The sequence below is a fragment of the Tamandua tetradactyla genome, chromosome 15 (genome assembly GCF_023851605.1).
Source record: "Tamandua tetradactyla isolate mTamTet1 chromosome 15, mTamTet1.pri, whole genome shotgun sequence".
Classification (NCBI taxonomy): domain Eukaryota; kingdom Metazoa; phylum Chordata; class Mammalia; order Pilosa; family Myrmecophagidae; genus Tamandua; species Tamandua tetradactyla.
Window position 1 is genome coordinate 22,210,170 of NC_135341.1, and position 14,270 is coordinate 22,224,439.

The 14,270-nt window shown below is 40.1% G+C and overlaps 1 protein-coding gene across 2 annotated transcripts in view; it reads left to right on the plus strand.

The window, feature by feature from the left end:
* The window catches only part of CADPS (calcium dependent secretion activator), a 494,336-nt gene that overhangs the window by 387,147 nt on the left and 92,919 nt on the right, over positions 1–14,270 (plus strand). For both annotated transcript variants that reach the window (XM_077128802.1, XM_077128801.1), the window contains 3 exons: positions 4,596–4,702; positions 11,046–11,202; positions 11,981–12,122. In XM_077128802.1, the coding sequence (XP_076984917.1) occupies positions 4,596–4,702; positions 11,046–11,202; positions 11,981–12,122 (406 nt within the window). The remainder of the gene's footprint in view (positions 1–4,595; positions 4,703–11,045; positions 11,203–11,980; positions 12,123–14,270) is intronic.

Genomic DNA, 14,270 nt, shown 5'->3' on the forward strand with positions numbered 1-14,270 from the left:
TCTCGTCAACTTTTGCTGTCAATAGGTGCCTTTGCCAGAATATTTTATTTATCCTTATTTCCCTATCTTTTTAAATTAATGTTGCTAGAATTCTACTTCCTATAAGCCTGCGGTAAAATTCCCATTCTCCTCCAGTTGAAAATTCAAGCAAACCGAGAAGCAAACTTGGCAATGGACCGCGTCCCTCTCACCGTGTGGATTGCTTTATTAAAAAGGGCTATTAGAAAGGGGCAGGTCCAAGGTTAAGAAGACACTCATTAAAGAGAGAGAGAGAGCATTGCAGAAACCGAGCGTGCTCTGTGCCTGTATTAAAAGAGAGGCTATTGTTATGGGATGTTTGCTGTGCCGATATTGTAAAGCACATGACAGATGGGTCAAGTGCTGATTACGGTATTCTAACATTTGGAATAGCAAGTAACATATTTGATAAGCTGGCAAGTTTTTATATATGATTCAACCCACAATATAAAAGCCATGAGAATTCCAAATTGAAAATAATTAAATGAGCTGGAAACAATCAGATACCACACATTTCTCCCCAAAACGACAGATTTTTACATGTTGAAATTCCACAAAGGGAGCAAGAATATTTCCTAGCTCACTTGAACTAATAACGGCCCTTCATCTGCTTTTGCAAGGCAATTAATTCCTGTCTTCTCACAAAGTGGAGGTAGGCGATAAACATTTATAGGCACCTTATGTTTTACAGAAATCTGTCCCATAGATTGTCTTCTGCGCCTGTTCTAACAACCCTGTAAGGTAGACAGAAGAGATATTAATATTCTCCATTTAGAGCTGGGGAGATCGAGCCCAGAGAGGTTTAAGTAGCAGTTGTGAGGTTACGTGGAAAGTTGAGTAGCACACTGAGGGTAAAAAGTCAGATCTCCTGACTTCGTCCTGCCTCCAGCATGTTTCTGGTCATCTGAAAGGAAGAAGCAGCTGTTTACATGCAGGGATTCTTTATCATACAAGAAGACATCTTCTTTGGGCCGGTGATGCTCTGCCATCATTCATGTCTGTCCATCTGGAGAAAGGTACCCGGCGCCTGCCGTCTGCTCCGAGAGGAGGGGTGGTGCTGGTGACACCGTCAGAGTCCTGTTCCTTGTCAAACAATGTCGCACGTCCATAGTGTGGAACCAACACCGAGAAAGCCACAGCTGTCCATTGGTGTTCGATCATTTCTGCTCGTTCAGTTGTTCTTCAGTGTTCGCCATCTTCCTGGTCACCCTCTGTGAAAGTCACTTTGTCTCTTTACTTTTTTTTTACCGTCTCTCTTCACCTGCCCGAGCAGCTCCCCTGCGACCTCCTGGGTCCCCACCTCCACCCACCCAAACGCAGACCGGCATGTTATATCAGAGGCTCAAAGGCATGCCTAGGCCAAAATCAAGTACTGTAAACTTCTACTGTTCCTTTACTCGGCAGCTTCCTAGTTTAGTTTGCTTTTCTGTTCAGTTTTCTTCTTGAAATTTTGTTCCAATGTGGAATATTAAGCTGAGGCTCAGGCTCTCGAGTTTAATGTTGTAGGTTTTGAGAGACTCGAAAGAGAGCATTTATTTCCAAATGTCCACATTTTTTTTTTGTCTAGCTATGTCTGACATATGCAACATTTTCAAATCTCAATGTCAGCACAAAATAACATTGTTGTTGCATAACATTTTGCATGACGATTTTTTTCTACGTTACGAGCTTCAATTCTGTTGTATGAACTGTTTCCTAAATATAATGTATTTTTAGTTCCCTTTCGTCAGTGCTCCAGCTAGTACGACATTGGGGGATAGGAATTTTGCAATATATTTCAAGACAGCAGAAGTGACAAAAAAAAAAAAAGTAGTAATTTCTAAGCACAAATTTCTCCTTGACCTCTGTTGGGGAGAGGGAGGAGGTGCTAGAGAATTTGGCACTGTATTTTCTTTAAAGACAACATCTTAAGAAGTCATTTTTAGCACCACTTTTGCCATTTAGCTAGCAAAATAGCTATGTACATGAAGAAGAAAATAGCGTTCCAATGAAGTGTCGTAATAAAGGGGCTTAATCTACATATAATGGAATTGCAGCTAAATAACAGTAAATGAAAGTTTGGTTACATGGGTTAATTGGCAGAGCAAGTGTTCTAGATTCAAGGATCCTTAACCTGCTTACTTTAATGTTTGCATGTTAAAGTGAAATTGCGAAAGGTTTTATTAAACATACTGTCTGTATATATACATCAGGCAAACACATATCTGCGTACATGTGCACACACTCATCAACTGGCTGCGTGCACATATACACTTTATGTGAATCTACTGATATATATTGTAGTCGATCTAAGAGAACTGCATGTTAACATAAATCTTCAGGTGGTCCTAGCTTAAGTATCTTGGATTTCTCCCAACGCAAAAATCATTCACACTTTTTTTTTTCTTGAAGTATCTGAAAATATTGGTGGGAATGATTTCTCTTCTGCATCGCATGCCATGTACAGTTAGAATTCTGCTAGAGTTAGTAAGTATTCCACTAAAAATCACAATGGTCTCTACTTCTAAAGAAAGAGATTTCAAGGAAGTGCCCTGAGTAGGACTTCCTGCAGATTTGTATTAACATGCAGTCTTGTCTGGTTATTAGAAAATGTATGTAAGTGTGTGATGTGTGTATGTAGGTGTATGTGTCGAATGGGTAATAAGCATAGGATGAGGAATTTGCAAATTGATGTGTAAATGTGAATATCAAGTAATAAAAATTTGCAGTCTACGCATATTTACTATCAAAATGCAAATACCTCACTCTACACATACTACCCAAACATATATACACAGTATGTTTGTAGAAATGCCTGAAAGTCTACTAATGAAATTGATAGTCTATTTATGAAATGATAAACAAGCCAGGTCCCCCAAAGCACAGAAATCAATCTTGTCACTCCTTTCTCCTAGTATTTATTGCTCTCTGGACCAGGCCATGAGTTGTTAGCTCCTAAACTCCCCACAGCTCCTTACTCTGGGTGCTGGATATTCTCTGCCTGATTTCTACATCCTTAAGTTCCCACCAGCTCGCACCTTCATGCCATAACCACATCCAGCCACATTCCCACCCAGGCGTGGCAGAGACAGTGAAGCTTTCCACTGGCCTGAACCCAGAGGGCCCATTTTCACGTCAGCCATCAGGCGGTGGTTAGGATGAAACCTTAAATACCTTGATAATCTTATCAAGTCCCATCCGTCACTCTTAGCTCCCATCGACTGGAACACTCTTTTTGCATAGATTTTTAATGAATTTGTTTTTCATTATTAAATCCTAAATAACTAACAATCTGATACATTCTTCACCTCTCTAAGAAAGGCACAAAGGGAAATTATGAGGCTTTTTTATTTTTAATCAGCAGTCTCCTGTGATTTGGTTAAATGCACCCCCAGGAGCTTGCTAAGAAGTATTAGGTAATTTTCTCTAGCGAGAAAAACCCTGAAAGTAAAACACAGTGCTTCAAATGAGAGAGGAGAATAAGGTCCGGCCACTCTCTTGCACATATGTGCACCTACCTGTGGAATGGCACTAAATCGATCACTGTTTCCAGTATACCCATGGGGTGCAAATGACTCTGAAGCTTCCGGGTGTGAAGGGTCTAAAGAAGAAATGCAAATTCCCCTGTGAGTTGAGAATGATTGGATTCAGGCTATTTCATTAACAAAGAAGACCCTTCTCTTTTAAACATTTCTCTTATCCCCTAGGAAAAAAGTTTGTAATTGTTGCCATCATAACGACGTCGCCAAACATTTGTGGACTTAGCACCCTAAGCCAGGGTTCAGTTTGTCCTTCAGCCATGGTAAAACACAGCCCTTTCCACACAATAATACTTAAAAAAAAAAAAAAGAAAGAAAGAAAGAGAAAATGTGAGTACTCTGTTGCAACTTAACTGAAAAAATTTCAGTTGTACCATCCAGTGGCACCAGTTACCACCACCTCATCCAATAATCTACAGCCAGTACTCTTAATAATTCTATCCTGCACTCTAATGGCTCGGGAATGTCTGATTTTTCCTTTCAGCTCCCACCCCACCCCCAAATCCACACCACCTCCCCGGACAACTTGAAACAGCCAGACCTTTAAATCTGCTTTTCCAAAATGAGCATTCCAATGCCTGTTAAACATACAGGCTCATAATGAAAACCCATGGAATATTATTGAATTTATAGTGGCAAATCCAGCAAACACATGCAGCAGCAATCGAGGTGAAGCTTCTGTTACGTCTTCCCACTTCAGGTAGCACAAACACAGACTGGAGAGTAATATAAGAGAGCTTATTTATGCTGTCTTTAAAGAACGTGTGTACAAAATGTCACTAATTTTGAAATGGGCTGTCATAGACTAAATATAGTTTAATATGCAAAATCAAAGCTGGAGCACTGCTTTTTCCTAATATGTATTTAATGATGATGGTGACAATAATAAAATGGCTTTATGGTTTGCTCACTACTAATTACATGGCACTTAACATTTGCATGAAACTTTAAAAAAAAAAAACTTGGTAACTATTCGAAATTTCTGATCCATTACCTCTAATGGCCCCCAAACTAGCCTGATGATTTCACTGAATTTTAACACGAATTCTTGTACTGCAGAAAATGTAGGCCGGTTAATCACTCCTGCCAAAAAGCTCGAAGACACAATACGTCTTGCTGAACTAGTCATTGAAGTTCTGCAGCAAAATGAGGAGCATCATGCAGAGGTGAGCAGGCATACTGGGGGCATTTCTTTGTGCTCCTTAGCTAAGGTTTCAGAACTGATTTTACTAGCCAGGACAAGATGCCTTAACAGCCATTTCCTTTTAACTGGACTTGCAAAGAGAATGAAAGTGGAAGTTTTTCCAGGAGAAGCCTTTGGAAGGTTGCTTAAAACAACCAAAAAGCAGTTGCCTTTTGTATGTTTCAGCCTAAGTTTTCAGATGTTTCTAGCAGCGAGCACAAGAGGTGAGTGTGTTTCAAAGATAATTACTCAAGCAGCAGATGGGCAACATCGTCCAGAATGCACAAAATATTGACTGGTCTTCTGTGGTTGTTTATGTTGCCGCCACTGTTGTTCTTATTGGTTCTTGGTGTTTAGGACGTGGGCCATCATTTTCAATTTATCCCTGTACCTTACTCTGCCTGCACTAGAGTCTTCCATTTTTAACCTCAGATTGCCTGGGTTGCTAAACGCAGTGGCAGAAGCAAATTATTCTGTGTTGTTAACTTGTCGATTCTCCAACATACACCTAAATAAATCAAGGTTACGTTTTTATAAACCACTGTCGAAATGATCACTTTGATAAAATTATAAACCGAGGGATTTCAAGGACAACTAAATCCCAAGCCTAGAAGGACTTAAACAACCCATCTCTGCCAAGAGAAGAATCCAAGGTTCTTTTATGATCACCTTATATCACTGCTTATTTTCAAAATTGAGCGCTAAACTCATTTCTTTTACAATAATAACCTTTTTGAAAATTGCACTAATCTCACCCTTCCTCACATTCAGATCTACAGCAAAAGAAAAAAAAAGCATTCCCTAAAAGTAGTTTCTCAAGCACCTAATGTGAACATTCCCATGACTAAAGGAAAATTGACAGTATAGTTAAATAATATATAATACACCATTAATCCAGTCATCCCAACTAACGCCTGATTGCATATTTAAATTTCCTCCCTGTTTCTCTACTGTTCATTCACTCTTGGCTGATCGTGGCAGGGGAAAGAGGTATGTGACTGAACCGAATGAGCCAGCCACCTGCTGTCATACTCTGTGCATGCCCTTCCAATACCATGTCTTCTAATGGGACTTTTCCTGGGTGCTCCTGCTTTCTAACACTGACCCAAGGAATGTAACAGCAACTTCCAGTGGACTGCTTGTGAAATGGGTGGCCCTCCACAGCAGGGTAAATGTGGGGTGATTCTCTTGTGCGTGCATGAAGCAATTGATATACTTAACAACGACTGCAGTTACATCCCGAGACACGCCTCCTACCTGCCTTGACTTGTCCTTAGCCTGTCGTAGTTTCCTCTGTCATCTTTACTTCCCTTTATTACAGCAGATGAGTAATGGACTTAGTAACCAGTAGCTAGCTGGAGTGATACTAATCTTCCTCTATGACTGTCTGTATGTGAATTATATATACAGTATTTATAGAGAGAGAGAGTGCCAAAGAGTCATTATTTCCCTGAAGACCCTCTAAGAATTATGTGAGGGCCCCTCAAGGCAGGGACAACGAATTATCCAGCACCCAGCGACACGCAGCCATGAGTGAAAAGGGAGCCAAAGCAATCATGTCGAGACATATAAAACTAGGGCTAAACTCCAGACATAACATGAAGTGGGGTCAGATTTTTTTGCTGCTTTATCCTATATGAAGTTCTTTTTGAATTGGGGTGCAAGTAATGGTAAGTGTGTTCTTCTGGAGGCCATCAGAATCACGCCCAGATGCGTGGAGGGGCTCTGGCCTGCCGCCCCCTGATTTGGGCACACGACGCGTGATCAGATCCACGCGCTTTTGAAACACGGACACAAGAAAGATGATTTTTCTCGGTCACAGTTCTGCTTTTACGTGAGTGATAGAAGAAAGAAAACCACAGGCTGTACTTGGTTTATAACCAGGTTATTTTTCTGAGGCTTCTACCGGTTCAGAGGCGGTTATATTTTCCCACATTTCTCAAAAGAGATACCAGGGGAAAGTTTACATTCCAAAGAAGGCATTTTCACTTTTCCAAAAAGCATTTCCTTCAGTAAATGTTAATCATCACCTTAAACTGCCCTAATAATCAACATAAAAATAATTTCATCTTACATATTCAAAAGCCATTTGGGGGAAGAAATAGGATAGAAATAAATGTGATTCTGTTCTCATTACTAACTTTGGAAGTTAGTAATGAAAACTTCAGCGTACTTTGGAGCTTGGAAACCAAATTTGCTTTTAGATCAACGTGCAGGATTATTCCCCAAACTAGCAATTTCACCCAATCACAAAATCTCATTTCGAGTTCACTAAAAAGCTATGAATTGAGTATCTCCTATCTGCTGAACACTGAGATGAATACCTGGGTGTTTTTTGAAGGACAGACAATTATAATGCAGCCTTGGCCTCCGAGCGATAGAATGCAGGGTGGCCAGGAGCACAAGGCTCAAAAAAGTTGGGTTTGAATTCCAACTTTGCCTGGCCCTTATCTTCTGACCTTGGCCTTATTCCCTAACTTCTCTTATTCTGTAAATTGGAGCTAATTATAGGATTTAGCTTAGACTGTCATTAGGATGGAAGGCCAGATAGAGTAAAGTATCTGGTATTAGGCCTGGCACTCAACAAAGGTTGGCTGTTTTCTTATTAAGAACAAATTGCTAAGGAAGCAAAATATATGAAGATGTGATCATGAAAAGGACACACCCTAAGTGGAAAGTACCAAATGGATGATATAAATAGAATTCTTAGAAGGAAAATGGATTCATTACAAGGGGGGCACGGTCAAAAAGCCACCACCACTTGTTTTCAACCATCACTGTAGATTTTAGTCACCTGGGAAGCTCGTAAAACTTACTGATGCCCGAGTCTCACCTCAGCTCAATTACTCAGACTCTCATAGGGAGGGACAAGCCCTGGTAATTTTTTATAGCTGCGCAGGTGATTCCCAGGTACAGCCAGGGTTGAAAGCCCCTGGGCTACAGCAGAGATCAGGGTTACACTGCTACACTAAAAGTGCATTTTTGCTGCCAAAAAGGGTGAAGTAAAAGAAATTTTTTCTATTGACCAGGACTCACTGGATGTGCCCAGTACACTCTAGAAAATCACTAACTCATAAGCATTGGTTTTGGGTGTATGCGCCCCGTGCTGTTTGGTGGCACCATACAAGTGAAAGTGACAAGTAGGCTTGCCTTCATCCTCCTGAGAAAAGTAAATAATCCTTCAAGCCATCTTTAATTCCAAAATTAAATGTCTCAAGAGAAGAAATTCCTAGCAGCTAAGAATGCATCATCTATACTCATGGGCACATTTATCTCTTATTCGCAATTTTGTTCTGTTCTCACAGCCTAAGCTATTAAAGCACACACAGACATGAATTATGCCTCCATGTATCATTGCTTCCCCTCCCCTATCTCTCTCTCTATGTATATGTATGTATATGTATATATGTATTGTGGTATACAGAGAGGTACATATATACATGTTAGTTTGTGTGCAAAATATATGGTGTGTTCAGTGTGGTCGACAGTACCCCTAAAGCACACTTCTTTGCCTTTGGATAGTGAAAAGCATTGGGTAAGTATTTAGAAGCCAAAGTAGAACTCCTTATTGTCTTTGAAAAAAGTGTTTTAAAGACCTTAGATGCCCATGAACATTGTGAAATAGCTCATGCTACAAAAATAGCATTCACCTGTACCAGCAAACACAAAAATAGAGCTTTGTTTGGTTTCATTTTTTTAAAAACCCTTGCCTGGTGCAACCCAGTCACATAGACCCTGCTCATTTGGATGAATTTTTTTGTGTGACTTTTTGGCTGTCACTGCTCTTACTAGAATCATTCTCTCTTCAGAAAATCAGGTTTGATTATGGGTTTCTGAAAGAATTACCTTGGATGTACAGAAAGAGCCTTGGTCCTCACCTCTTCTAAAATTGTCCTCATTTCAGTTCTCCTGCTTCACTAGGATGCTAAATTCCTCCGCAGACTAACATGGTGATAACTCATCTCACAATTGTTATTGTTCTTTGTAGGGCTACCTACCTACGTGATTATTGCAGAATCACTGTAGATATTTGCTCAATGATTCATTAAATTATGAGGGACTCAGTTTTCTAGAGATGATAGACATGGGTGCTTCCTATGCCTCTGGTGTGCAACTTTTAGATAAAACCTGGTTAAAAAAAAAAACAGGTATGAGTTTGGGTTAAGAAATTTTTAAGTTCTGGCATTGGGGTTTTTTGTTTTGGTTGGGTTTTTTTTCCAGTCGTTCCAGAGCAAACTCATGTCTGGGAAAGCAACTTGGTCTCCCCAGTCAATGTTTTCTAGGTCTCACTCTCTGAAGATGTAAAGCTAATCAAATAAGTAAAAAAAAATGAGTACCAGTCAACATCTGTTGCTGTGCCTTTGTGAATTTTACAGAAATCCAAGATCAGGATTGATGAGTCAGCTTCGATATAGGGGTAGAGGGGTCTGGGTGGGACTTCCGGCAAATTCTAGTAATCAGATGTCTCTGCCTAAAACGCAGTCCTGGGAAAGCTCTGGGGGTGGGTTAGAGGATTTCTTCCTTTTCTGGATTCATCCTGGAGCGAGTGGAGGAAGCCCCAAACCCCAGGGCTCTTATCCCCAGGTGGGAAGACTACAATAAAACCTCACTGTTTTATTCTTATTCTCTTATTATTTTCTATTCTTATTCTCTTCTTATTTTTCTTAAATATGACATGATCTCAACTTTCTCTGGACATTCTGAAGGCCCTTCTTACAAGTTAAATGAACCAAGTCCTGTTTTGTTTCGTTTTGTTTTCCATTCTCAGGACCTATGAAATGAAAACTCCCATCCCTTTGACTTCAGTTTACAAGTCAATTCATCTTACAATTATTAGAAGTTAAAAAAAATTAACACCTTTATGTTTATGAAACAGTTGCATTGACTGTATTTGAAAGCAGTAAAATATCTCTTTTTCAGAAAGTCTGATAATATAGGCTTTTTTTGTTGATTGACTAGCATCTCCCCTCTCCTGTTACTCTGAATCAGTGAGGTTTTACTGTAAAATTGAAGTGGAAACGGCAGGTGTCTATTTCCAGCCAAGCCGACATTGCAGAATGGTCCATGACTTGATTTTTTCCATTTAATTTGCAAACCAGCCACATGTTGATAAAGGAGAAGTAAGTAAAATGAAATCTCATGAAACAAGATGGTAGACCCTAGTCTACCTCCTAGTGGCTGTTAGAATATCCCTACTAACTAATAGATCACAGAAGAGCTTGGCCATTGAACAAACTCTTTCATTTATGGAATTCTTTCCATAATCATCTTTCATGTTTCCAAACGCCTTCCCATCTTTTTTCGGTGAATGCTCCGGAAAGTGTTTCCAATGTAAATACTTTACGGCATCAGATGGGGGTTGGTGGGGGACAAGGAGGGGCTGGCGATTGTTTTTGTTTTTCTGCTCTCTTTGAAATCAGCAAAAAAGGGCCTGTTGACACTGCCACTCATTCTGCATGCTCCCCGCCAGAAATGATTAGCCAACATGCATGCCTGCCTTTGAATAGCATTCACATCTGGCCCAGGCCGATGTGAATGTCACCCCTGAGACCCTGCACAATGATTTCCAAGGACCCACGTGCATGAAAATGAGTTACTTCACTGATATTTTTTGGTTTTCAATGTACATATGCGTCCAACCCCCAGAGGAATATGTTCTAATCTCACTGAGTGTTTCCTAGCATAAAGCCTGCTCTTTCCAACGGACCGGATACAAAGGCTCCCTACTAAAGAGATTTTGACTCAAAAGTTGTGTAGCAATTGCAACAATGGTTTCCTTTGACTTGGTATGAAATAGGAGAAACATGCAATGTGTGGAGAAACGTGAGTCCCCGGGTTTGTACGAGGCCATAGACGAGTAAGCCCCAGACATTTAGATAGAAGTTGAACAGTAATTACGAAATTCCAAGTTAGCAGACCAGCAGAAAACCCATAAACACAGTGAAGAAACTCCCGAATTCTAAAAATTTAGAGCAACAACTAGCCAGTAATGATGATAAAGAGCATGACTCAAAACATACCAAGTTATTGTAAACTGAACAGAAGTTCCACGTCTGTCGTCTCTCCAGCTGCAACCTCTGATGGACTGTCAGAATAAAGGCTCTCTAAGGCAGGCCTGGAATCATGAATAGCATTGCCTTGGGACACTCAGAGACCCAATTGTATCAGCAGTACTGTTCTCTTTACAATAAAGTTGCCAACCCCCTACCCCTGCTGGATGCACCAGTAATCTTGATCAGTGAGGGCTTGGGTTCGCGTTATGTCTTTATATCTGAGAGGGAAGCTCATCACTTCTTTGTCTGTTGTTTTTCTGACAAATTTCAAAGGCCTTTGCATGGTGGTCTGACTTAATGGTGGAGCACGCCGAGACCTTCCTGTCCCTCTTCGCGGTAGACATGGATGCGGCATTAGAGGTGCAGCCCCCAGACACGTGGGACAGTTTTCCACTGTTTCAGCTGCTGAATGATTTTCTCCGTACTGATTGTATGTATCACCTTTGTTCGACTTTCCTAAGTGAGGTACAGATAAACAGATTGCTAAAATGTCTTTATCTCAGACAAACTATGGGCTAGGACACAGCTCTCTTCATATGTTTATTATCACTTATAAAACAACAACAACAGTCAGTAGACATTCCCTTTCTTCCAGGAAGTGTCCTATTGCAAGGGAGTATTCTTTTAACTGGACAGAAAAGCCCAAGAGAAATGTGAGATGAGGGATCTGGGCTTCTGTGTTTTAATCTCTCTTGATCAAGCTAATTAACTTAATCTCTATACATTTTGTCATTTTTATCAAAAGATGCTTTCCAGATGAAAAATTATTTCTAGCAGAATAAAAACCCAAGCATTTCAGAATATCTTACACATAGCCATAGAGTGTACATTCCTTTCCCAGGAAGGGTGGTGAAGGAAGGAGGGGAAGGGGCCTGGATGTTCTTTCTTCCTGGTAAAGCAATGGAAGGAAGAGGAGCAGGTACAAAGAAAGCATTTAAAATTGTGTGGATTGTTGTTTTTTAAAAGAGTGTGATTGCTTTTGCTTTTAGGAAAATGACACAAATGGGTGAAAGGTTTCTGAGTCCCATCTTCCTTCCAAACAGGTTTAAACCTGAGCTCAGGTGCCATTCATGTGCTTCATTATCCCCACTTTTATGGCTTCATTGGAAGCAGTGTATTTAATGTGCAAGACAATTGTCTCGATATGTTCACTGTACATTGATCAAGTACCTGTCATCTCTTACCAAGCTTCTGCTTATCTGTTCTAGATAATTTGTGCAATGGAAAATTTCACAAACACCTGCAAGACCTGTTTGCCCCACTTGTGGTTAGATATGTGGATTTGATGGAGTCCTCAATTGCACAATCCATTCACAGGGGCTTTGAGCGGGAGTCATGGGAACCAGTCAAGTAAGGAAACCTCTTTTGATACCATCGGAGTTTGGGTGCAAATGGCTGGAGAGTCATACAGAAATGGATTAATGGTGTTATGTGGTTTTACATTGTTAATGTGGACAGAGAGTAAACGCTGTACGGATTTCTTACCATGGTGCTCATAGCTCCCTTGCCCAAACAGAGGGAGGGAGAGGTTGAAAACTGTTTTTTGAAATGGAATCTTTGTTTTATTGCACAGGATAAATAAGGAATAAGGTATAGAGACCTGGCTGTGATGTTTGTACCGCAAATCTACTTCAAAGGTGTCATTCTTTCCCAAAGTGTGTTCCATTGGGGGTCTAGCCCAGGGGCCAGCAAACTTTTACTGTAAAGGGCCTGAAAGCGAACATTTTAGCCTTTGCGAGCCATTCAGTCTCTGTCTCCACAATCAACTCTTCCATTGTAGCATAAAAATAGCCATAGACAATATATAGACAAAGGAGTGTGGCTGTAATCCAATAAAATGTTGTTTACAAAAACAGGAAGCTGGCCTATGGGCCACAGTTTGCCATTTTCTGGTCTAGGTCTCTGACATTCACCTCAAGAAAAAGACTATGGCCAAATGTGTTGAGGAAATTCCACATCCCCCATTCACCCATCCTGTGCCCTTGTCTTCTGGAGAGCCACAAGGGGCACCGGCGTATTTAAAACTCTGAGAATATAGTAATATGGGATCTTATTAAACTCCGTTTAATACAGAGTTTCCCAAGCATGTTTGACCACAGTACGCACTTTTTTATGGGGTATCTATCCTGCAGGACAAATACTGGGAAATCCTGTGGGTTGTGAATTTGTCAGTTTTCACAACTGTTTGGCAGATCTCAGAACTTATTTGAGAATGTTGGGTAGATTCTGTGCCCCCTCCATTCCCCAGCAAAGAGGAGCTCTGTGACTTGAGGCTGCCAGAGGGTCCGTCTCAGGCATCCCTTTCTGGAAAGATCGAGGACTCCTGTAGGAAGAGAGTTTTCTTGTATGGAGTGAAAAGTTCTAATGAAGCTTGGTTTGGGCTTTGCCTTTTTGGATCCTTCTTACTGCTATAAGAAAATCATTTTGTTGTCTCTAGTATCTTGCATCTTTGAGTCCCGGCACTCCCAAACAAACATCAAGAAGCTTTTTCCAGTTTAGAAGTTTTGACTTATGCTCAAATTTTAGCAAATTTTAGAAGTGAGACCCTCCCTCTAATATTCTACTATAGAAGACTGATTGATAAAGTAATGCAGAATTTCTCTGTGCCTTCTTTCCACATCAGAGCCATGAAAAAGAAGTTGCTTGAGAGCACGTTAATAAATAATAGTCCTTCATTTGCAAGTACCAAGAAATCTAAACTGTAGCTTTGTACTCTCAGGTTTATAACAGTCTCTTAATATGAACCTGCTGGCTTTCGACTCGTGAGGCTAAAACTGGATTCCTTTACGATAAGGCATTCAAAAAGGGATTTTTTTTTTAATGTGCTTACTATAATTTGTCCTTTGGAGAACAGCTATGAAAAGGAAAGGGTTAAAAGGAGTAATATTTGAATTTTTAAAATAGCAATGCTTTTGAAATAGTATTGACTTGCTCAGGTTTAAATGTGCGGCTAGTACCAAAACACATAGGGGAGAATGATTAGTATCTTTCACCTATTCTTAAAAAGCGCTTGATTTGGGGCCTTATTCTCTACCATCTTGCCAAATGGCAAGACTTTGAGCCTCTCTGAGCATGTTTCCCCATCTGCAAAACTGCTAAAAAAAAAAAAGTCTCTATCAGTGTCTGAGAATTACCATGAAGCTCTGCGATAATGTCACTGAAGTCATTTTATAATTGGTTAAATTATTCAGAAACCAGACATGTGACTACTATTCCTTTTGAAGCATTAAATATTATGAATAGTATTGGAAGTAAAGATAGAAATCAAAATCATTTTCACGATTGAAAGACATAGCCTGGAAGTATTTTGTTGGGATTTTTTTTTAACTGATATGCGAAAAATTTGAACTACTGGAAGAGTAATATCAAGATCCAAAAATGGATGAAGGAGTAGTATTTGTGAACAATAATGTGAGACTATTTTATGTAGATGTTTTTTAAGTAGATTTTTGCTGTCCCACATTGTGTTGTTTATGAGTGCGTATGATGATGATTTGT